Source organism: Heliconius melpomene, chromosome 21 (genome assembly GCF_056956725.1).
Source record: "Heliconius melpomene rosina isolate 202511_hmr_F chromosome 21, ASM5695672v1, whole genome shotgun sequence".
Lineage (NCBI taxonomy): Eukaryota > Metazoa > Arthropoda > Insecta > Lepidoptera > Nymphalidae > Heliconius > Heliconius melpomene.
Genome location: NC_140409.1, coordinates 9,270,870 through 9,297,296, shown reverse-complemented (window position 1 = coordinate 9,297,296; position 26,427 = coordinate 9,270,870). Strand labels below are relative to the sequence as shown.

Below are 26,427 nucleotides of genomic sequence, written 5' to 3'. Positions count from 1 at the left end.
TTAATTCTTTTTTTTTTCTATATCAGAAATCTAATTCTGTTTCCTCAATATAATTCTGAATATGATCATATAAAAAAATTACAACAAATAAAACGTAGTACTTTTTAAATTCTATTTATTGTTTGAGTGTAATTTTCACCATGTTTTTAATATATTCAACCCACCTAATAAGTCTACTAGTCGATTGTATTTAACAATGCTTAAAGTTATAACTGTTCTATATTTTTACTCTTCACCAAAAAACAGCAGACGCATAGTCCTACCTGTATTTCAATAAAAGGTTATCTATTTGATTTCCAAATCTCCAAAACAGATTTGACATAGAAAATCTGACCAGCTTTAAATATGTAAATTATTGTTGGGAGGTAAATGTAAAAATTTATTATTTTTTTGTTTGTGATGCAATAACCAAGTTTTATGAGGTTTCTTAGGAGATCTCGCAGCCTAAATTTGCAAATCGAGTACGCTCTTATCAGGGTCCGTCACTTCCTTATGCGCAAGTATTGTGATTGAGTGCTATCATAGCCGAAAGTGGGTGAACTGTATATCTTTTATTGAAAGTTCATCTTAGTTCGAGGGTCAGGTGGCGGGCGGTGGTCCAGTACTCCCGCAGAATTCGTTCGTCGTCCGCCGCCATGCGACACCCGCGCTCGCTCAGCCCGTCGTGGCTTATTATAACGATATTATTAACTTGCCTTACATACACAACCTCAAAATCTCAGGTAAAACAAAATGTTAAGTGCTTCTTCTACTACATCACGCATTCCATCTCAATTTTTCTATATTGTTTGTAGAATTGTCATGAATCAATCATTCAATTCATTCAACAGTTTCCATAAAAATTTCAACCAATGTGTAATAAATATATTTATGTCATAAATGTGTAATTTTATAATTTTAGTAATATAATTTCAGAGCCATTTAGTGTGCAGGAGACCGGACTCTCAGCATTGTCTTGTGTGGCTGATTTATGAAAATAAAGGAAACAAAAAAACTGGAACATCATTGAAAACCATTAGGACATATTGTGGATTAAGTCATTCACGATCTGTTGAGCATCTTCACAGGAGATATGTCCAGGTAACTCTTATCTATGTCTACTTATATAATCTAAACTTAGATATAGTTTACTTAAAAAATAATACACTTATATATTTTTATCCGTTTATATTATGCTACGCATACTTGGTGGCTGTGCGAAAAATGTTAAACTACAATGCATTGCGAAATATATATATCTCATCAAAAACCTTAAATGTGAAATGAGAAATTGAGAACCAAGTTAAATGTTAAGTAAAGTATTATCCACTTCACAGTTAAAGAATGAGTTGAAGAGTTCTGTGTTCCGGGATAAACTTTAAGCTCACAATTTAATTGGTTTCAATTCTTAAGGCACGTTCGCTTATATGATGATGTACATAATTGCATATTTCACAACAAACTCTCTCTGAGAATTAACATATTAAGTGCTTCATAATTTCATTAATTAATGATATTTTAAAGATTGATATATCTCTTATCACGAAATGGAATACAAGAAGAATAACATACATTAGATGTTATACAAGGTGAAAGAAGCAGGACATATAGGGTAAAATTTTTCAAATCCAAAGCTAAAGAAATAAATCAAGGTACCTCAACAGTTTGGACGTTGGATTTTTTTTTCATTTCACGATTTTTATCCATACCTGTATTTCGTGTGACGCACACGTACGTGTGCGACGTTTCCGATTTGACAGGTAAATGTGTGCGTGTTTATGTTATACTTTACAAATGGCGTTTTATTTTAAAACGATAGTTTTATTATTTATTTTGTTTGTAAAAATAACTTTTTAATTGTTGGGAATATTTTTTTTTCTGAATTATATTAGGCTTTCATAGAGTAGTTAAAACTGTGGTTTCAATGTGGGAGTGGTGCTGACAATGACCCTGTATATTTAACATAATATGTATATCTAAGAAGAGAAATAGTTAATTATTATTACTCAATTCCAAATTAAAAGGTAATGACTACAAATAGATAGAAGTAGGGAGATTAGGTATTCCATTAACGATATCAACATTACATTGATATCAACAAATATTTATTATTTTATAGTTTTTTTGGTACAGAACATTAATTTTCCCTTCTATATCTAACAATAAAAAATATTTTTGCCTAATTTTCATGTAGACCCACATGAAAGTGGCAAATTTTTATCCTGTTGAAATATAATATATAACATTAGAAATAAATATAGTTTATAAAATTTTAAAAAATCCTTAAAGAATGCTGCCCTGGCAGCATCTTAATTTTTTTCGCTCTGGTGTCGAGGCGAAGCGCGGTATTGAGTTCTACCACTCAACACGCCGTGCCTATAGAATTCAGCGGAAAGTGGGGAACGGATTGTCTTAACACGAGGTTCCCTTTGCCTACTCTGCTGTGTGCGAGAAACACCTGCATCATAAACTAAACAAAATAATGATAAGAAATTGCCGAAATACAAATATATGTGTTGTTTGGGGTTGTTTAGGGTTATCTCAAAAATGTGTCAAATCTGTTTGAACTCTCAGTCACATGTTGGAGTACTGACCTAATATTTCATATATACATATACTTAAGTGTCTTATTTGATTTAATATTACTAATTAATAATTATTATGAAACTAATAACGCAGCGGCACAAGAGTGTGACTATAACGCGACAGTTGCGGGTTCGATCCCCACTCGAGGAAGGGAAATATTTGTTTACGTTCATATTTCCCTTTCTTCGCTCTGGTGTCGAGGTAAAGGGCGCCGTTGAGTTCCGCCACTCAACACGCAATGCCTTTAGAATTCGGCAGAAAGTGGGGAACGGAGTGTGCCTAACCTGCTGTGTGCGTGAAGCTTATTTATTTTTTTTTAATTTTAAATTATACCATCATCAAAAATATATTTGATATTTTATAAAATATAGAGTATGAAACATATAATATCACTTAATTAAAATATCATATCTATATATATGTTTATAATAACTTTTAAAGATAAATAAAAAACAGCTCGACGACGAGGTGGACTCACTCCTCGAGAGTTCCATACCAATTTTAGTTGTAGCTCAACGGGAAGTGCAACTTATAAAAGTTATTAAGCTTAAGTTTGCAGGCGTGGCATATGCACTTATTTTGTATGAAATAAACTATAAATGTATAATGTTTTATTAAATAAAATATCTATTATTTTTTTATAACTTCATAAAATAATATATTCATTTGATTAAAATCCGGCGGAAAGTGGGGAATGGAAGTGTCTTAATGGGAACCGAGTGTATTAACCTTAGGTTCCTAGGTTCCCTTTACCTACCCTAACATTAGTAAAGCAAATAATTCTATAACCTATATTTCATAAAATTATTTTATTTTTACTTGCAGATTCAAGAATTAGATAATACACCATCAACTAAACGAATATTTTGCAACATAATTACTAAAATGGGAGATATAAATAATTGGCAAGAAATAACAAACGTGTTAGAAACTGCAAAAAGAGTAAGAAGGCAAGCTTATGCACCTCGAGGAAGATATAGAGGCCAAACACAATCGCAATATTTGGCAATAGATCGAGGTAACGGTAAAGATGAAGGCAAAGCTGAAGCTCATTCAGCCGCAGACTCGTCGAGAGCTATCGTCAGTATGTAAAATTTTATAATTTTATGATATATTTAATTAATAAATAATACAAATATTTTTTAAATATATTTGTGAAATTATTTTCAGTTTTCAATTGGATAGAAAATATGAGCCTATTATAAAAATAAACCGAAGGAGAATATCAAGTAGACCTAAGTAAAGGAAATAAAATTTTACAGATTCACTCTGTCTCACGCGCACATCAGGGTAGGCAGAGGGAACATAGTGTTGAGACATTTCGTTCCCCACTTTCCGCCGAATTTTTCAAGGCATTGCATGTTGAGTGGAGGAACTCAACGCCGGGCTTTTGCTTTGGTGCCAGAGCGAAGGAATGTAAATTTAAAAAAAATTATAATAATATAATAATGAAATACTCCTAATATTTGAAAAATGTATAAACAAAATAAGTAAAAGAAACTAAAGGAAATTCTTAATATTAAAAATAATACTCCTATTTAAAATAAACATAAAGTAGTTACTCTAACACTTTACTCTAATATTTTATGGTTTTTTTTTATATTTAAAAAAATACCTTACTATAATAAAAAAAATGCTAAAATAGTAATTATTAATAAACGATTTCGATTCTTTAATATAAGTATGCACAAATACGTATGATTTCCTTCATAATACCTTATTTTTTAAAGGTGGAAACAGCGGCATGGGTCAAGCGCAAAGTCAATCTATATACGATCCTAACTGTGATGACTGTGGTGACAGAAGAAACCATGAAATTGAAAATCTTAAGCGCCCTACGTCATTAAAACCAGGAGATTCTGTTTGGCCTGGACAAAATGGACTAATTCAATCACCCAACAGGGGTTTTAATCAAAATGGTCCGGATCACTACGGCGCATCGTCTTCTATCCCAACATTAGGAAGCACAGGCCCAATGCCGAAAGGAAATGAAAACGACATGTTTATACCACAGAATATGGGAGCGCGGCAGCCAGGATCTAGTGGGAGCGGTGACAGGCCAATTAGCACTCATGGTGGTTACGATCCTAACAATTTTCCTGGTAGCAATGACTATCGACCAATTGCATCTCAAACAGGCAATGACTATAAACCAATAAGAGATAATTACGGTCCCTCAGATACAACGGACAATAGAAATTTCGGTCCAAACGGATATCCAGCGGGGTTCATACCCAGTGCTGCGAGTAATGACAAACAATATTCTCCAAATAGTAATATGGGACCTGAAGGTTATCGTAATCCAAATACAAGGTTAGGAAGCATAAGTGATGGCAAACCGGGACCCTCTAAACTTGGTGGTTCAGATTTAGGTTTATATGGACCCCAAGGTGGAAACAATAATTATTTACCGGGCTATGGAACGAATAAATACAATGCTCAAATACCAGGAAATATACCATCTGGACAGGGAAGTGACTTAAATCAAGGTGGAGTTGGACCTTTTGGAAACGGAATGCCAAGAGATTCAATAGATACAGGTAAGCCGACTACTTCTCATATTGGTTTTGGATATGCACCAGGATCACAGATTTCTAATCCAAATGTTGGTATAAGGCCTTATGGACCAGTTAATGAATTGGATAAACCAAATCCATCGAACTTAAATCAAAGAGAACAATATCCACAATCAGGAGTACCATATCCACAGTCAGGAGTACCACATTCACAATCAGGCGTACTATATCCACAATCGGGAATACCACAGTTTCCAACAGCATCCGGTCCGTATCCCGGACCCGGAGGTAGTAGTGTGTATTGTTGTGTAGTCCCAAATCTTGCTCAAAATGAGAATGTGTATCCTAATTATAAACCTGGAGATGCAAATAATGTGGGACCAGGGACTACATTGAGTCATCAATCGAGCAGACCTAGTGGGCAATATGGAGGCAATCATTATATACCAGATAATTATGGTAATTATGGACAGTACAGTCCAACCAACACAGGGCTTCAATATGAACCTAAAAGTAATATAGGAACAACCGTACCACAAGGGAGTCTTTCTTCGCCTGGAGGTCAGTATGGAAGTGGTTTACATCCATATGGATCAACTACTGGTGGGGGGTCGTATCCACCTAGCAGCCAATTAGATTCAAGAGGCACATTACATTCACCTGATCGATCATACAATTCCAATGCCCCGAGTGGATCAGTAGCTTCTAATGGACAATATATTCCATTAGGTACAGGAAGTTCAAGTGGTTCTCCAATGCCTGGCGGACAATATCCACAAGGAAATGCAGGTACACCTATTGGAACTGGATTTCAATATGGAACAAATGTTCCAGGTAGTAGCGGAATATCAGCAGGGTCATATGGACCAAATAATGTAAGAGGTACTTCTAATAATGGAGTCAATTCCCCGGCTGGAGGCCAATATGGGGTAAATGTTCCTACAGGAACAACACCAGACTTTAGCCCAGGTTCTAAAACCTCTGAACAATATGGACCAGGTGCCATTGAACCTGGAAGACAATATGGCTTATATGGCCATAATGTTGGAGCTAGACCAAATGATGTTGGGACCCAACATGGACCGGGCACTTCAGGTGCGCTTCCAGGAAATGGTAACGTATACACACCGGGTGAAAATAAAGGGCTTGTGGGAAATATAGGAGACTATGGTACAAATAATCTTGGTGGAAGGCCTGCTGGACATTACGGATCAAGTAGTCCAACAGATTCTTTAGGTTCCAGAGGGCACTATGAGCCAGGTGGTGTAGGAGGACCTATTGGAAATACAGGTCAATACAACCCAGGTGGTTCAGTAGTGCCTGGTGGGCAATATAGACCAACTGAAAACGGAGGACAATATGGCCCAAGTGGACCAATTACTACATCAGGACTAAGTGGAGAAAGTAGACCAGGCGGCAGCGTAGGACAATATGATCCAGGAAATTTGGGAGGATCAATACGGCCTGGCGGTCAATACGGTCAAAGTGTACCCTATGGTACTGTTGGACAGAACGTGTTAGATGGTTTTAAGAGTCCCGGAGGTGAAGGGAAATTCGGGCTAAGTGGTCCTAGTGGATCCAATAACCAATACGGACAAGTAAGTCCAGGTAACTTAGGTGGCACATATGGCCCGGGTGAAGCAGTAAAACCTTTTGAAAGTACTGGACAATATGGTCCGAGCAATTCATTCGGTGGAGCCCTACCCGGAGGACAATATCGTCCGAGTGGACCCGGAGGAGCTATGGGAAATGTAGGTCAATATATTCCAGGAAGCTCAGGTGACTCAGCAGGACCAGGTCGACCAGACCTACAATATGGTCCAAATAGCCCTGATAGTTCTGCTGGCCCTGGGGTAAACATTGGTCAATTTGAACCGAGTGGTGTCAGGACAAATCAATATGGGCCAGGTGATTCAGACGACTCGGCAGGATCTGGTAGGCCTTATGGATCAAATATAGGAAACCAGCAAGGAGGAGGACAACTCGGGCCTGGTGCTAGTAAAGAAGGTTTTACGCCCGGGGCAAAATTCACTCCCAGTAGAGTTGGCCTACCTTACGGATACAATAACAATGGAGTAAGTATTTTCAATTTAAAATTATAATATACTTTTTTAATTACATTGGCACCTAGTAATATAGTTAATTTTACAGGGTCCAGGGGGACAAGTCGGTGACTATAATGGTTAGTATAAGTTAGTACATATACAAAAACTATATGAAAATATTCGTATACGTATATCTAAGTTTTTTTGCGACTTTAATCTACCATATATTTATTTTTATAATTGTTAGAAGTAACAATTATATATTTTTCTATATTAAGATATTGCTTTTAAATACTAAAAATGATTCTCAATGAACATCTTTATATAGAACTAAAAAATATTGTCTTAGGTGTTCCCCAAAATTATGTTGACCCCAACTCAATAAACGCCGACGGAGATGACTCAGCAGCTGAAGCTAGTGTGGCTCAAAATATAAATGGTACTACAGCAAGCGCTTCATCTAAAGGCGGTAATGATAAAGGTCGAGCTCAAACCAACGTACAAGGCACGTATACTGGAAGTGGATCATTCCAAGCCCAAGCCCAAATTACTGGTGAAAATAAAGAAGCTTTAAGTGAAGTAAATGGTGGAAAAAAAGGCGCATCCAGTTCGGCTTCGGGAAGTGGTAGGAATAATAAATCACAAGCCAACGTCCAACTGGGTTCGGAGACAGGTTCAGTTCAAACTCAATCTCAAAGTAATGGTGTAATGCATTCATCAAATTCTCAAGTTCAAGGTAGTGTCAAAGGTGGTATGGCAGACGCACAAGCAAGAGGGCCCGGAAGTACGTCATCTCAAGCTCAAATAGGATTCACACCTTACAAAGATGCAGAAAAAGCTACCCATGATCTTCAAAAAATTCCATTTATGGGAGGTGGAATGGCATCTGCTCAATCAAGTGGTCGCACTGGTCAATCACAATCACAGCTTCATGGAACCTTTAAATATGGTATATCATATAGTGGAGCGGCACAATCTGGAGCCAGTTTGGATAAAGATGCCGTATTTCCAAATAGACTCTCATTTGAAAAAATAAATGTTTTTGACGAAAAAGAGAAAAATATAGACGTTGATAAGATAAGCATGGATGTAACTGAAGTACCGGATAACAAAAATACTGAGGCATCTTCTGTAACAGACATGCCCTCTCCACCAGCAATCTCACAATCATCAGCACCTGACATACCTGATAATAAAGAGGGCGGTCAATCAACTGCTACAGAAAGTAATTTATATGAGTCAATGAAGAATTCTGAAAGCAGGTATACCGGACACACGCACTTAGATCATCATCAGTCAGAAGCTTCCAACAAAACCGCCTTAAGCAGTCCTACACTATCAAGTAACAGAAGATCATTTCAAACAAATTTTCCAACAATTCCAGAGTATGAATTTACTACTGACAGAGACGATACACAACCCGAATACGATACTGATGTCGGCTATGATGGCGACGGCAACGGCAACGAGGCAAATGATGTGGAGCAAACTGAATACTCTAATTACGACGAGGATGCAAAAGATCCACCGACACATCAATATATTCAAACTCCAAATAGAAAAGGAATTGATCTACAACAAACTACTGGTGGTAATACTCAGCATATTGTATTGGGATCACTAAAAAATCACAATGCTGAAATAATTCAAAAAGATTCGGGAAAACCTGATGAAAGTAAAGTATATCAACCAGGGGAGCGTGTCCCCGGTACCGGTGGATACACTATACCTATCGGCTTTACTGGGAGCGTTAAGTCTGTAGCATCTAAAGATAATACATATGTTATAGGTTCCAAGGAGTCCCCATCGCAGGCACAAACAGTTACTTTAACACCAGGAACGGGTAAAGTGCGATACACTCAACCCTCGTCTTATGGAAGGTATGTAAAGGCAAAAAATCTTCGATCCCTTCAAAGTCCAAAGGAGGACGACAATAAATACGTATCAGTTTCTAAATCGGTGACGCGCGCGCTCGACAGTGACAACAACATTCGCAAACAATATTCGCATACTTATTACACTAAATCATCTTCCTGTGGATATTTTACTTTTACTTGCACTATGGTGAGTAGTGCAGAGGGAAGGAAAAAAGTGTGCAAGCCTAAAATGCCCACTAACCCAGATGGGACGCCAATTCGTTGTTAAAACTCAGGATATAACGATTACTTTATTTAGTTATTGCTACACAGAGCGATTAATATAGTATTTAAAGTAGATAAGTTCTAACTAATTTAGTATTTGTAAAAATTTAATTGTAATTTTAAAATTTAGAATTTCGTAATTTGTATTAACATTGCTTAAGTAAATAGGTATTATTCAAACATGAGTTATTTGTATTTACAATTTTGTCAAAAAATTATCTAAGACTCTCGAGTCTTAAACTAAATTAAATAAAAATATAATAATATTATGTAGAATAATTGGTAGATAGATAAACAAACCCATGCAGGTGCTTAAAGAGGTTCCCGAGATATTGGCCACTATCGGTATTTATCGGTATTATTTCTCTGATGAGTACTTATTTATATTTATTTAATTATGTATTATGTGAAAAAATTATAAATCGGCAACGATTATTATAAAATTTTAAATTCACTTACAAAAATATTTAATTAAACACGTTTTTAAAGTTTTGTAGAATTCACCCTCTAAATTGAAAATAATTTAAAAAAATATATTTAATATATATTCGTATAGATCAAGCGGGCGAAGCCGCCCAGATCGGCTAGTACCAAATAAATGTTATTCTATTTACATTTTTTTAAAGATATAACGTAATCTTCCTTCAATTTAATAAAAATTCGGTCAAGACTACGTACCACAACTATGTGTAATAATATCTAATTAGGTTATATATAATGTCGATTTCTGATTATTTCCCATTTATATTTGTTTCGGGTATTTTACTGCGCATATATGGTATTTAGATTTTTTATTGGCTAATATCTGGGAAACAGTAAAGTTTTAGGGTATGGTATACTATATAGGATAAACATAGTTGGAAATCATCTATATCAGTTTGTCTATCTTTTTACCAATAATGAGATACCATATTATGTAAATATAATCTTTTTGATAAATCATATAATTATAGAAAATGTTTATATTTTTTAAACATGAAAAAAATTTTGTATGAAACTAAAAAAACTATATTTTTCTTAGCTTCTGGATATTTAATTAAATAATAATTCATACTGCATTACATCTACCATTAAAAATGTACCATTAATTCGTACGTAACAAATGGGCCACTAGTATATAGTTAATAAATATTAACTAATTATATAAAAAGTAGTTTGTTTTATTCTTATTAAAATTGCATTTTATATTATTTTCATATATTATATGTGCGGTATTCTGAAAAACATCCACACAAAATTTCAGTTCACCAGCGCATTAAATTGGTGCTTACTAGGTATTCTCTGCAAAAGAGCAAAAATCAACTACTAGAAACAGGTAAATAACACAAAAATAAAACAATTTAGAATTAATACAATTTATTGATATAATTTAAGTACATTTATATATTGTTCAAATATGTAATCATCACATCGACATGAGAATAGTGACATAAAAGATAATTTTGGGTGCCTTTTTTATCATTAAGATTCCTCTTTCGCAAAATCTCTTAAGTTTCTAATTAAATAGTGGCTCTCTAATTAACATTTTATTTGTGTAATACAATACATTTAAGGAACGCGTAAAATGAGTCTTTCTTTGATATATTTTTTAAAATTACATAATACAATAAATATATGTATGTCTATACAAAAACACAGATATATCATAACTAATTAATATGTCGTAGAGATAAAAGGAAATTGTAAAGATAATAAAATTTTTAGACAAAATGTTGCAATCATGCAATTACTGCATATAAAATTTAAAAAAAAATCAATATTTTTCTACTAATACATAAGAGACATATCAAAGAGTTGAAGGGAATGTTACATATGTGTAAATAAGACAAGTATATTTATTATCACCTATGAACACGAACAGATTCCAACAGAACACATTGATTTGCTTATTTTGCAAGTGACCATCACTAATACCTACAAAATGAATTGTGAAAAGTAAATATTGTATATGAAAAGATCGTATAGCGCTCATCCATTGTGAACGCGATACGTGCCCTATATTTTTGTCGATCTATAAATTACTATAAACAATTTACACATAACGCGCTTCTCATTTAAACATTCCATTCGCAGATAGCAGATAGATGTGTGTAGGTAAATATAGTGTTAGACCGTCATCCGACACAGTGTAACTAAACCTTTGTCGTCTCAATATCGTCACAATACACGTTCAACACTCTTATATTATATCTATTTTTTTTTGAATCTATAAGAAGTTTAAAGGTAAAATATATATTTTTTTACTATGTGGAAGCTTTAATTTATTTTGTAACAGTTAACATAGAAGTATCAATATAATTTGGGAGCACAGTTTAATGCTACAGAGTGCGAGATGACATTACGATAAGCTCTACTCGCCAAGTCAATAGATAGAAATATTGTAACATATTCTTATGTATGTACTTATCTAATAAAACCTATCTGCATACAATCGTTTGCTTGTTTCTTTATAAAGTACTTTGGGCTAAGGATGTGAAACTGATATTGAGTGAATAATGGAAAACACTTATATAGTGATACTTTCACATTATATAAGTGTTCTTCGTTTTTCTATACTCTAAAAAATGGAGAATACAGATATATTTTAGTTACATTTAATATCTTAACATTATTTATAAAAATACGTCATTTAAAGCATAACAATACTGGTAAGCAACAACACCAATATAAATGTGCGCACACGCAAGACAATCAATCAAGTAATCAGATCATGTAAAAAAAGTTTTCCCAAAAACAAACAAAAAGAGTTAAATCACGCATACCACAATCGTCCATAAAATCGGTCATTCTATTAATATACGCTAAAATAAACTGAATAATGTCAATATTATATTCATCAACTGGCAGTATTAGAATTGTACGAAAAAAAATCGTAAGGCATCCAAATCAAACAAACATAATAACTTTAAAGACACTAAGCAACATTAAAAAATCAGTCTAATCACGGAATGTATACATTGTATAATTAAAATTAAACTAACTTAAGGTTTTTAATAGCTGTTAATAAACGAAAATTACTTTTTTTTTTATTTAATGATTACTACTTTTCTCCGTTCATTGATATTAACAATTATGGAAATTACTCAGTCACAATATGTTCAGGGAAAAGTATTACTTACTATGGATAATGTAAATTATTGTATAAAATTTAAATATGTATAATAAGTCAAATTTGTGCTATTTAAAAATCACCTGATACAAGTAAAATAAGTTTTCCTCATTATATAATAAATACAGTTATACCTTTAATGTCAGATCTAACATTGTAATTATTTATTTTTCTAAGCTAAAATAAATTATAAAGAATAAATTAATATCCTAATGTAGTTAAACAGTAAGTACCTGTACAACTTGGTGGGCATCCAGGCTAACTTTTTACTGTTAAAATAAGTTCGTGTGAAACAAATAAAAATGTCCACTTAGACAGTAACTTAAAATTAATTACACTGCTAAAATAATCTAATATTTCTAAAATGGCAATCATGTTCCTCATTTTACTTAATTACTAAAAATAATTAGAAATAAAAAAAAACAATCACAAAAATACTTAGAAAACGAAAATGGAAATATGTTAATGTTTTTATAGAACGCGTTTAAGATCGTAACGATATAAAGTCATAGTGGCGCCCACGCTGCCGCTGTGGATTCATTTCCGGCTTTTTTCCCCCACTGAGGGCAGGGAAATGATTTTTTTTTATTTCTTTGCTTTGGTGAGGAGCAGCAGGACAACAGACAGTGTCTCGAAAATTGGAATCACTAGTGCCTCATTAGATTCCTTCAGTCTACCCTGCTAGCTATATGCGGGATACTAAACAGAAAATACTTTTAAAATAGAATCGCATCTTTACACAAGAATTATGATGATGATGATGTATAATATATTTATATTGTACAATTAGTTTAACATTTTTTTAAATTTGTATTCAAAATCTATATAGTTATTGAAGTTTTCATGACATAAAACTTTGTCATAAATAATAAATTAATACTATATTTCTAATACTTTTCATATACCAAAACAGGCGCAATGGAGTGTTGGCACAATTCACAAAACTAATTTGACAGACTACGAACTTAAATGAACGAAAAAACGAAAAAATAAAATAAAAAAATATACATATATTTTTTTTAATTAGCCTATCTCCGTCCACTGCTGAACGTAGGCTTCCCTCATCAAGCGCCCACCATTAACATATATATATATATCTCACAAATTTGTAGACAGCACGCGGAGTTGTGTTCCGGCACAACACACAATGCCTCCAAATAGGCGGAAAGTGGAGATATGTGCCACTAAAACAAATTGTATCAATAGATACAAGTGTAACAGTATGTAAGTAGTACATAGTTACATAATTGCATAGTGGTGGTAGCACTTACAAAACACGACATATATTATAAACCTTATTGAGATCAAAATAAAGTAAGTACAATTAGTGTTAAATCATTTTGAGACTCTTAAAATACTGATGAGCAGAGGAACTTGGGTTTTCGAGATGGCCTCTAAATATTCACATTAGATAAATACTAGAGAGATGGACGATTACAAAATCTAAAAAATAATCCACTAGATAGGTAAATATCTAAAACTTCCCTATACACTTTAATTAGATAAGATTAATAGAATGATATCCCTTTATATTATTGCTTCATGTAAGTTTATCAATTGAATATACTATGTTAGTAACCGTCCAAATCTATTTAATGTTTTTGAACATACCAATGTTAAACAGACTCCTACAATAATGGACATATAAATATATATACTCGTATTTCTAATTTCGCAATTAGCTGCATATATTGATAATGTCATAATTTTATATAATTTATTATAATTAGTATGTGTATTGCATGTCAAGATTGAGCACATACTGTAAAATAAACAAGTAAATTTCTAAAGTCCATTGAACATTAACATATTAATATTAGTTACATTCTTATATTATGATTTGTTGTACAGTATGTACTCACATTTTTCACTACTGTTAACCTGACTTTAATGATTATCTTTATAAATATTTTTATTTTGAATATTATAATAAATAAATGGAGAATAAGTTTTCATATATTTTATAAACAGTGACAAAATAATATACTCCCAATATACCCTGAAAGAGAAATCTACAAACTCGCCATATTTTCTATAAACTTTGATTAAAATTTTAAAACTGTACTATATTTAATGAATGCTACGCAGTAATTTATAATCATAATGAAGTATAAAATACTCTAAATAATTTATGACAATGAATTGCATTGTATGTAATTTAAGTTTGAAAAATATATCCATTTATGTGGAATAATTATTAATTTGAAATTTTTCTCACGTCGAATACCTTCAACATGAGATTTAAAAACCGCCTTAACTTGGGCAGTCGTTATTACAGTAAGATAATATTTATTATATGAGATAATAATATAATTGATATACATCCATTTTAACATTTTAAACTTCCTGAACATGCAGTTCTTAATTTTTTGTACTCGTTTTAGATGCTTCTCTTGTGTAAAATATAAAATGAGTATTTAGATATAGTTATTTAACAAATATAACAGTAATACTATATTAGTTTTAAAATCACTATCTTAGGATTTTATCCTCTTCATTTTAAATAATGAGATTTTTACCATTTAGTCTATTCATTAGGCAAAATTTATCAAATTGAAACAGCATAAAGTTTGTCGGAGAATTATGATAACTATCAAATGATTATTCCTTATGGAAAACTTATAAATTAATTTTTAAATTGTATTAACTTCTGAAAGCGACTAGTTACAATATTTAGAATATCATCACCACACAAAAAGTGCCTTAAGCAACCGCTTATTTTCAACCGGAAATTAATAAAATAAGATAAAATGTCATTTAAATTAAAACATATTATCTTAATAAAAAATCAAGATAATATTTTAATCTTTTTTAAAAATAGAATATAAATGAGAAAGTTATAGATAATAAAATTAAATTTATTGTGGAATTAATAATTAAACTTTTAAACGCACTTTTTAAATGACTTCGATAAAAAAAATCTGTAGTATGTACATACCTTGTTTCAGAGAAACTATACATAAAAAAATTAAAATCGCAAAAAAATATTGGAAGTCTCAATAAATAGTGTTCTTAAATTCAAAAATGTACATGAGATTTCGACAAAAAGTAAATAAAATATACTTTGCTTATGAACCCTTAAGTGGCTCCTCGGAGGCGTTTTAGCCTCTCCTTCTCGAGGTGATCTACTGGTGGCTCTCGCTCGAAAGACGTCAGTTCTAATCCTGAAATAAAATAGTAAATCATATTTTTAAACAATATATATATATATAGTATAAGCTTGGTAAACCTTTTTTAGATTATACTCAGGACAATGTTTGTAGAACCGGATTATTCTAGCATCGAAGCATCAAATTATCTCTGACTTCCTTGTCTTACTTAACACGGCAAAAGTAATCAGGTTAATGTTGTTTAAAAACTTATATTAAAATCAAATGGACCTAACTTGAACTTCTTGCCGACTCTTTACTCTCTCTCTTTTAGTGTCTTCATATTCTTTCAGCTAGTTTTACATACTAACAACATTTTTTTGACCCAATATTTTAATATTAATTTAATTTACAATTATATAGCATTTTTAAAATAGGCTATTTTGCCTATTTTAATAAAAAAACCATTTAGATTTTTTTCTTTTACTAGTTTAATTTATATCTATTACATGACTATATATTATATCATATCAATCAATGTATGAAAATCGTGCAACAATATTTTGACCGGTCAAAATATTGTTGCACGATTTTGTCATTTACTTTTTCTACACTCACTCTATTTGTCTAAATACTCGAATCTGATGACAATACAATCCAATCTATCAATCTTTTACAGAAAGGACACGATATAAAAAAATGTTTTTATATATAGGAAAAATAACAAACCTTGTTCAGTAAGAGTCGGGCGGTCGCACAGGAAGCGCCACGCTGGCAAGTGTAGGTGAGGTGCGGCAGCGGCGGTGGAGGGGACGCCAGGGACGGGCGGAGCAGGGGACGCGGGTGGCGCGAGAGTGGGACAGGGACCCTCGCCAAGCAGCCGCCTCGCCGCCAGCTGGGAGCTCACGTGACGACCAAGTAGAGAACATTTTTCGAAGTTCACCCGGTTGCCTGGTAATCTGAAATATGTAAATAAATTAATTAACATCATAATATATTACAGTAGAAACTCGATTATCCGGCCTTCAGTTATACGGATTTCTTAAAAATACAGACAATTTTACTTACTTAGTGGGCGATCCTTGGTTCGCAAAATGTAGATCCCTACATGTGACAGAGAGCAGGGGGACCGCCGTCTCAGTGGGCGCCGCTGCCAGCGCGGCCCGGTATCTAAAACATACAAAATGTTATAACATTATAAATTAAATATCAATGCTGAAATATAAAATGGCGAACTGGGAAAATATTTCCGAATGTACGTTTTTATAATGGTGATTTCTTTTTCCACTAAGGAAATTGGAAATGGAGGCTCGTAACACAACATTATCTACCTGTTCCCACGTTACCTAACATTAACACTAAAAATAAATATAATGCGCTATACAATATTCCAATAATTCTACCATAAGAAAATTTGAATCGTATAAAAGTAAATACAGCAATATAATTGTTTTTTCTTTCAAGAAAACAACAATACTCAATAATTGTTATGATATAATAGCATAATTAAGTGGTTATTTTATTTTCTAATTAGTTTCTATATGATTAAATTTTTTAATATATTATATTACCTAGCGTGGTTCCCACCAGGTTCTACACAAAGCTCCAATTGTCTCAACTGTTGTCCGCACACTGCATTAGTGCGACTCCACTGGAACAAAACGTCATCTACATATGTTTTATAATTTACAACATTTAACATTATTTTGACATACACAATATTATTAAAATAAGCTTAATATTTATTTTATTTATTTTTTAATATATTTTATTTGCATTGATTTCAATAAGCTCACCGTTTTTTTGAGACGTGTTATCGGCGACATATTTAGAGCGCTTATAATCGCCATCAAAGAATTGAAATTGCCAAGATTGAAGCACTCCCGCGCCGTCATCACCCATTGCTCCATTATTCGCGCCCGGTGTTTGCTCTTCGCAGCCTAATATATTACAAATATTATTAAAACAATATTTCAAGTAAAATATTATGAAATTATAAGAAAGTAGATAGAATAGTGTTTTAAGGTTTTTAATTTCTATACAGAAATAAAATATAATATATCAACACTTTTATAATTAAACAATCCAATATACAATTATCACTCCATATCTACAACATTCAATAACAATACACTACAAATATTCATCTCTCCGATAACGAGGCAAAGCACGACGTTGAGTTCGGCCACTCAACACGGCAACACGGATCGGTCCTAATGGGAACGAAGTGAACACTAGATTCTGTACAGGATACAGTGTGAAGTTAAAAATAAAACGAATATTCATATAATATTAAACACAAATACCTTCAAGATATCAGAAGCAACCAAATAACTGAGTCTATTGAACCAATCAGCATACGCCTCCAAGTTCTTAGTGCTCTTAGTCTCCACATGGTGTAAACTAATGTTTTTCCCCGACGTCGACTGTCCCGGCTGGGACGGTGCAAATGTCTGTACAAACTCCTCTGGCCCGACGAAGGCAAGCCTGTGCAGCTCTACTAAGGTCAGTTGGTTCGCTAATTCAACTGGTGTTAAGTTTAACGATAGTATGTCCCCCTGTAATTCATAACATATAATAATAGTATAATAAGGCCAATACTTTTTGTAGTTGTAACAATTTTATTAGAAATTCGACGTAGCGTGATGAGAACGAAGGGCTTAGTGGTAGCAGGTTCAAAAGCCTCTCAAAACTTAAATTTTTAAAACCTTTTATAGAAAAATATTTTTCTTTCCTACGTAATATAACTTATATTATATATATTTACATAGCTCATGGCTAACATATAGCACAATCGGATTACCATTTTCTATTTAACATTGGCATTACAAGGTATTGGGTTCTGTTCTACACTCAACAGGCAATATCAAATATTTAATGAACATAGATGAAGGAATGTTTAGACACTTGATTTCTCATTACCTACACGGAGAATACGTGTGAAACTAAAACAAAATACTTACATATATATGTATTACGTTTTACTTAGAAAATTGTAATTGGAAAGAAAATTATTTAGAAACATACAAAAAGTTTACCGTGCTATACAAAGTATGGAAGTGTTAATAAAATAAAAAAAGGTAAAAAATTAATTAATTAAAATTAAATAAGTTTCCTTATTAAGAAATACTCACCATTGGTAGTTGATCAGCAGATGACACTTGAGGCACCTCCACCAGTGACTCTTCGTACTGCTCTAACGCTGTCAACTTGTCCAATAACCTCTCTAGCATACTGGAGACGTCAGATCTGATAGACGACATGTGCTCAGCTGCACATCTGTTATTAAAAAAATGTTTAAAGTATATTTTCTTAAAATAAACTTTCACTAAATGAGAGTACAAATTTAAGAGTAAAGAATTTAATATACAAGAAGCTGAACAGAATGACAGAAAATAATGAAAATGAAAGAAAGTAATAACAAAAATTTTTAAATAATACAAGTAGAGATTATAAAACCATTAATTACGTAAAGTAATTTTACTAAACTTTTTATACTATACATAATTATCTAAACTTTTTATATTATTAAAATTTAATTTTTTTTCTTGTTTCTGTTTTCAGATCATTGAATTAGACTGGTTTAAAAAAATAATAATTGCATTTATTACGTGAACGCTGAAATCAATATTAATCGTGTATTACCAGAATAACGGGAATACATATTTTATGATATCTGATGGTTCGTGAAACACGCGATATCGTACGTAGTACCGTATAATAATCGTAGATATTACTACAAGGCTTTTATAATTACAGTAACTTATAGATTGATTCAAAATTATAAAATATATCATTTTGACGATTAATTTATAATATTTTAAACGAAATAACGTTTATATTATATGCATTCTCTCTATTGATTATTTTTGTTAATCTAGGACACGCCATTACAAGAACTTGCTTATATATAATAAATAATATATATAATAAATAAATAGTGTTTGACTATTGACATCAAAGTATTTTGATACGTACACCTAGACAGGTATGTACATACGTTACAACATGAATGAGTAAAACGCAAATGTCAAAATATAAATTCCTTATTTACTCATAAAATGGTGAACCCACTTTCATTCTTACCTCTGTGTAATACTCCTGACAAGTGCCATAACTCTATCGTCGCGAAAATCATATGGAAACATTGAAGTCCACTGGCTCAGAACCCGCACTAACGATACCATATCCGTAACCTCCTTGTCCAGTAACTCCTTCGTTTCCCCTTTACCCTGGTTTAAAAATAATATGGATGCACTTTAGCTACTTTTTACTTCATACTAAATTCTACGCTATTTACTCTTCAGGCGTAATCAGAGTAATGGAGACGCTGTATTTACTTATTATAACTTGTTAAACATAGTCATTGAAGTTTCAGAAATATTGTTTAAAAAAACTTGTACAAAAACAACTGACAACTATAGCTATCGCAGAGTTCGCGATACTTCTCAGAAAATACAGTGAACTTATTTGCGAATAATTGTTGACTTGCACTCAAAGTTTTACTCAAAAACCACTACGTCAGCCAGTTCTATGCGCGATTCTAGTATAATAGAATTTAATTAAAATATATATTGTCGCGTATTTTCTTCTATATCTACTTCAAGAACTATCTTGCACGCTATTCTGTATATCTAGAACTCCCTGCTCAATAGAGCCTTTGTTAAAAAACAATCTTCCTGAAGTTACTTTCGAATCGAATCATTATGTACAATACATAATTGGCATATATTTTTTTTTATTTTGTAATACAAACGCAATATTTTATATAATATTTGTGCTATTTATTATTGCTAATAAACTTAATAATAAATAATATATATTTGCTGGCCAACACATATATCATAATATTTACTGGAGAGGAAGTGCTAAAGAAATGTATATTTCACTTAGAGCTCATTGGAAAAATTGCAAGTTCCATTAAAAAACACATTCATGCCAAACAAATATTAGTTAATTGATTAAAAAAATCTTTAATAAAAATATTAATAAACTTTTTATAATAACAAATTGCATAACTAAAAAAATATTACACTTTACGAAGGTACTAGAAACTCGAGTTGGAGTGGAAAATCCAAGTCAAAGCGAAAATGTATATTAACCATTAAACCGGATATCCTTTAATGCGTATGAGATATAACGAAGTCAATCAAAGTATGTCGCGATATTCTCGAACGACCTACTTTAGAAAAGCATTCCCTAGTAAACTATATGGACAGTGTTCAGACTTTTCTGATCCTAGTTTGCGAACTCGCTTCAGATCTCAGTTAATCTGATTTATTCTGAAATGTAATATTCGCAACATATACCATCGCCCCTTTTCCCCTTTTATTTCTTCAATGATGGAAAATGAGTTTTAAGGTTTAGTTATATCGTTATACAGTGCAACTCATTTGTCACATTTGTTCAATGTAGTAAGCTGATAGGATTCGTTATGTATTTTGTAACATTGCAAATTCGTTATGAAGGTTTTGAAGAAATGCAATTCGTCATGCACAAGTATATTTTGTATTAAATCTTAAGGACAGTTTCAGGAGTATTCGAAAAATTCGTTAAATCGAAGAAATCATTACATTGAGGGTTTACTGTATATAGTTATACTAGATAGATATTAAAAATAGTTTGAAAAATATATCTTCTTTAAATATAAATAAATATTATGTAAATTAAAAATTAATACTACTTTGCAAATATTTTTTTAGTTGTACACTGTATTTCGTACATGGCAAGGTACGCAGAGGGAATCTGGGAACCTAATGTTGAGGCACCCTGTTTTTCATTAGGATAATTCAGTTTCCCATTTTATTTAGCAACTTCTGTGATAAAAAAAATCACACAACCAAGTTGTAAGAACCAATTCTAGTGTAAAGACTATCTTTACCGTTTCCGCTCGAATTCAAAACATTCTCTATTAAATGGCGGAAATCGACGCCCTTCTTTGTCTTAGCAGAGGGAGGTAATGAGGCCGTGAGTCCAGCAGCTCAACCATCGCACTTACAGTTGCCTGTTCTTTACGACTTTACGACTGTTCCGCCTCGAAATTACAAAATTAATTAAAAAATGAAAACTGAAGAAAAACTTTTATCATAAAGCTAAGCTAACATAAAAAATCTGAGTGTCAAATTGGGAACATCCTCCGGTGCTTTCATCGACTAAAAAAAAAAACAAGCAACTCACCACTTTATCATAATTCTTGAAGTATCGCTTGCACAGTTTTGATAGTACCTCGTGTGGCTTAACAAAAAGCCTGGAGCACAGTAAGAAGGTGAACGTGAAGGATTTGCTGGCGCCAGGTCTTAGCATGTCTACGAGGGAGTCCAGGGTCGCGCTGACTATGTGACCGTCTTTGTACTCCACCTCCTTCTCCACATAGGGCGCTGACACCTGGGTGGAAGCAGTTATATAGTGGTTTGTAGTATTGCGGGCTTTTTTTATCCATGAACGAACAAAACATTCCTTCTTATTATTATTTTATTATGATTTCTTTAAGTTAGTAACTCAATTATGAGTTTCTTATAATAAAATTAACCAAGAGAGCTCTTAAAGACGTCTTGTATTAATTGATGTGTAGAATCAGCCAGTTTTGTTTTAAAATCATGATTAGTCGGGAATAGGTGACACACATGTATGAAAGTATAGGCAAAAGGCAAAGCAGCACTTAATTTAAATTTTCATTATATTAATAAATAAATATGTTATAATAAATAGGTATATAACCATACCTAATACTATAATAATAATAATAGCATACCTGGGTAGATTCTACAGGTTGGGCACTAACGAAATTGATGCCTCCATTCATCACCATGTGTTTGCAGCTATTTTCCGACATGAATTTATTTCCTCTCACCATGGAATAGTAATCGTCATTCTATTAACAAAATAATCAATGCTTTAATTTATTTTTCGCTTTATTCCTCGAGAGCTATATAGTAAAAGTTTATTTAAATATTCGCGGGTAAAATAAATTGTTACCCTTTGCTTGTATTTCTCAACTTTAAATAAAACAAATTTTAATTAAATATATAGGCAGTTTCGGCTGTCGGTACAAATGATGAGACAGTGTCTTCAATTTACGTGTCAGCTTCTTTTTTAATTACCGGTGACAAGTGCCGAGACGACTTCTTTACACCACTGACTAATCTCAAATAAAAATATGACTGATTGGCAGTGCCTAAAGTACGCTCATATACACAATACCGCCGCTACAGTGTTTATGGCCTTTGGAGTTAGCCGCCTTCGTCCTGTTATTGTTTTGATTCAACTATCTAAGCAGTAATAGCATATTTTATTGATAAGAACATATCTCATCTCATCTTAATTTAAAGTGTCAGGTAACTGATACAATACACATTGTAATCAAATTGGTATTGGTATATGGCCTATGGGACAAGAAATAGGTCTGACTATCGGCGAAAACACAGTTTCGCATGAGGATCCCCAGAGGGCATGTATGAAGAGGTTGATGACAGTGGACGAGGCGAAAGAGGTATGTAGAGACCGTAGCGTTTTTCGCTCCGTTCTCTCTGACTATCCCGCTAGGGATAAAGCGTGAAGCTATGTATGTATAAGATCGGTTCAATTTGGAATGGCGATGTAACGAAATTACTTATAAAAGATTCAATCTAGTGACATTCAAGATTTTTTAGAATCTCATATTTCATTGAAATCGATTTGGAGGAAAATATCTCAAATGGAGGTTTACTCAGGGAAAATGGGCTGTGTGATTTCTTCCGAATATGGATTGTAGTCTTATTTTAAAAATGTAATTTATAATGCCGTAACAGGATATAAAGTACGACTGGGAGACTTTTTTAAAATTGGCAAAACTAGGCAAAATTACAGTCTTTGAAAATCTTTAGTATTAATAACTAAAAATTACACTGGTAATGAAACGCTCATTAAATTAATTTTAATACAATTTTTGCATTATTCGAAATATATGTAATTTAATACAATACAAAATACCGTTTTAGATTTACGGTTCATGGTAAACTTAGCCCCCTCATGTACATATACTCATGTACATATATGTTTTTGTTTAATAAATATGCCAAGGTATTAATATAATTCATTTCAATATGTGCAACAAATAATAATTTAAAAACAATAGAGTAAGTTGTACATAGTGGATGATTCATAACGAATCACTCGAGAAGAGCTATCCCCCTGGGTAAGTCAGATAAAATTGCGGTGGTAGCATAAAAATAAGATATTTCTTTTTATTTCATCATCTATGGCATATACATTGTTGATATAATTACTTATGTTTCAAAAATAGTTGTACTTACGTCATAATAAGAGAGACCGGAACCGTGAAGCAGTGTGGGATCAGTGGACAAAGTGGTATGATCTGGCGGCGGAGGGGCGGGCTCGGCTGGTGGCGGCGGCAACTGTACATATAATAAATATAACATAAGATTAAATAAAATATTAGATTATTGACTATATTATTGGCATTTGAAGCTCCGTTTCCTCTGGCTACTACTACAAAAGATAAAGTGTAAATCTAAGTAAAATATTAGATATATATCGTTTTTGACAACATTCATTATTTTATACTTTTTTACTGTTTTAATCTTTTCTTTATGGTAATTTTTGTCAGTATCATACACTAAATCTAAAACTATGGTACAAGGAAAAGTAGAATAGTACTGTTGTATACAATAAATATTATTTATAAACAAGGGAATTGCAATAATTTTAAAATTGTAACCAATCTTGTTAATTTCCAAAATCAATTGATTTCTTGATAAGTTTTTAAAGTGTGACCAGCTTCCTAAATTTTTTAAATATTTTTGTTTCTGCTGTCTAAAATTTTGCATAATTATGAACCTGTTTTATATTTCCTTACCTTAACATTGCATCCACTACACGAAGCTTCATTCAATTTACTTGCGTAGTAATACATAGCCATTCAATATTCAATAAACAATCTACTTGTGCTTGTGAAGCCTTAATGGCCACTATTTTGAAACTTCCATTTGTATCTATAACAACACATTTTCAATTATTTTCTTATTAATAATAAGTTGTGCTTCAAGGAATATTGCTCTCTTAATCTTAATATATGTGTTTGTCTTATAATAGACTCAACACTAGCTTCAAACTGTATTCTGCATATCACAGGGTGCAGGGACATCATGAAGCTAATCTTTAGATACTCCAGTCCCCACAGATTGCACAATTTTCGAGACATTGTCTGTTGGACTTAATACCACACTTTACCTTATTAATTGGGAAATGAGCCCACAATCATTGTGTTTACAGTCAGGACTTGTGCCACAGAAGCCCTTTAATAATTTGAATATCAATAAATTATATATTAAACAAAAAAGAAACATTACCATTCCCTTTTCTTATGTTTCTAGGCAAGGTTTTGATTATGATTATGGGATAATTAATATTTGACAAGATCCTGAGAGAGACCTATTTTTTTTTACTACCACCTTGAGGCAATATTAGTTTTGTTTATGACTAATAAACTGTCTGTAGTTGTAAGCATTAATAAAAAAAATTAAATAGGTTATTTATATATCTTTAAAACAAAGATAAGTGATATAGATTTCTTCAAGATATTAAGAGAAATATGCAATAATTTTGACACATATCCACCCAGTATTTTATTATTGGTGATAGGTTTCATCACAAATAAGAAAAATACTTTTAAAATATATTTGTACATCAGTTGTATAATTTTAGTTATAAGTTGTTATAAAAAATAAATACAACAATATTTGTAACAAATAATTTACTTATTCGCTTGGCTCGTAAAATAAAATAAATGCACATAATATAATGTTAAAAATTATTTTCGTAAACATTTTAATATACTCCTAAATATTAATAATGAACATAAATCCCCGGGCGATGTTTTATTGATAAATCGTTTTACGTTCTTCATATAGATGCAGTGAAAGTTGCGTCCTATATGAAACCGTTCTTACCTGCGGTGATATTGAATTGGAAGTTTAAAAATGGGAAAATTTTAATTAATAAATATAAACAAGCACATACTTAATTGAAAAGAATTGTAATAAATAACATACTTTTTACACATAAAGTAGCGCCAACGCTAACACATTTACACAACTCTGATTCTGACTAGCATAGCACTACTTTTTTATTTTTTAACGAACATAAAAAAACAACAATATTGTCTATTGGTTTGCTGTATGTCTAGCCACACACGAACAATAATATTGTCAATAAAGTATGTATTGTCAATAATATTGTGTATGTACAGCCAGTTGTAAGTCTTACTTAGGAATATGCAGTGATTACACAAGCCAAATCGGGCTTAAGACCGCGAAGAATAATTAATTTTAACGTACTTTGTTATAAATAAATAAAAAAATCATATCGCGATAAAGTTAAGAAAAATAATGCGTTAAGAACCCGCTCGATATTTACAAAAAAAATATTTTTTTAAATCATCTTCTATTAGTAAAATTAACTTCAAGTTGTATGCCGCACACAACAGGATAGGCAGAGGGAACCTAAGAATAAAATTTCATTAATAACCATAATAAGGGGACTAACATTCTTCACCGTGGTCTTTCAAGTTAGAGAGTATACATACAGTCTTATCTACGTATTAGACTATTAATCTTCACAATTTCAGCTTTGCTAAGATGACGTCGGTCTGGGGGCCAGAGACACGGGTCTCTGTCTATTAAGCTTATATATAAAAATCATATTTTATTAACCCTCCAACTGTGGCCTTCGTAACTGACACAATATTATTGACAATATGTACTTCATTGACAATATTATTGTACGTGTTTGTCAACACGTGACAAATTATTTGCTTTAAATTAACTTCATACAGTAATTTCTACGTATCATTTCTTTCGTGTTTATTTTAACTAATGTTATGTTGATTAACTTGTTACATAGTTATGGACGGTGTCACAGGTGGAATAATTATTTTACGTAAAAACGAGCGTCCGTCTGATAGGC

The 26,427-nt window shown here is 32.3% G+C and overlaps 2 protein-coding genes across 3 annotated transcripts; one reads left to right on the top strand and one right to left on the bottom strand.

Moving 5' to 3' along the window:
- The first annotated feature begins 69 nt into the window (after nt 1-69).
- LOC146527185 (uncharacterized) lies at nt 70-12,521 on the top strand. Its single transcript, XM_085206372.1, has 6 exons — nt 70-722; nt 916-1,080; nt 3,391-3,649; nt 4,296-7,156; nt 7,233-7,263; nt 7,476-12,521. Exons 1-6 carry the CDS (start codon nt 636-638, stop codon nt 9,269-9,271), a joined length of 5,199 nt encoding a protein of 1,732 aa, XP_085062498.1. The 5' UTR covers nt 70-635; the 3' UTR covers nt 9,272-12,521.
- LOC146527184 (ras-GEF domain-containing family member 1B-like) lies at nt 10,607-25,591 on the bottom strand. 2 transcript variants are annotated; one of them, XM_085206376.1, is made up of 13 exons: nt 25,515-25,591; nt 24,320-24,455; nt 23,757-23,858; nt 22,217-22,336; nt 21,643-21,849; nt 19,552-19,697; nt 18,600-18,744; nt 17,772-18,023; nt 17,262-17,405; nt 17,037-17,116; nt 16,534-16,635; nt 16,195-16,424; nt 10,607-15,540 (listed from the first exon to the last, which is right to left on the bottom strand). In XM_085206376.1, exons 2-13 carry the CDS (start codon nt 24,380-24,382, stop codon nt 15,455-15,457), a joined length of 1,677 nt encoding a protein of 558 aa, XP_085062502.1. In that variant the 5' UTR covers nt 24,383-24,455; nt 25,515-25,591; the 3' UTR covers nt 10,607-15,454. The 2 variants fall into 2 exon arrangements, with proteins under 2 accessions (XP_085062502.1, XP_085062501.1); XM_085206375.1 differs by having other exon boundaries at nt 25,413-25,571.
- Between the last annotated feature and the right edge of the window lie 836 nt (nt 25,592-26,427).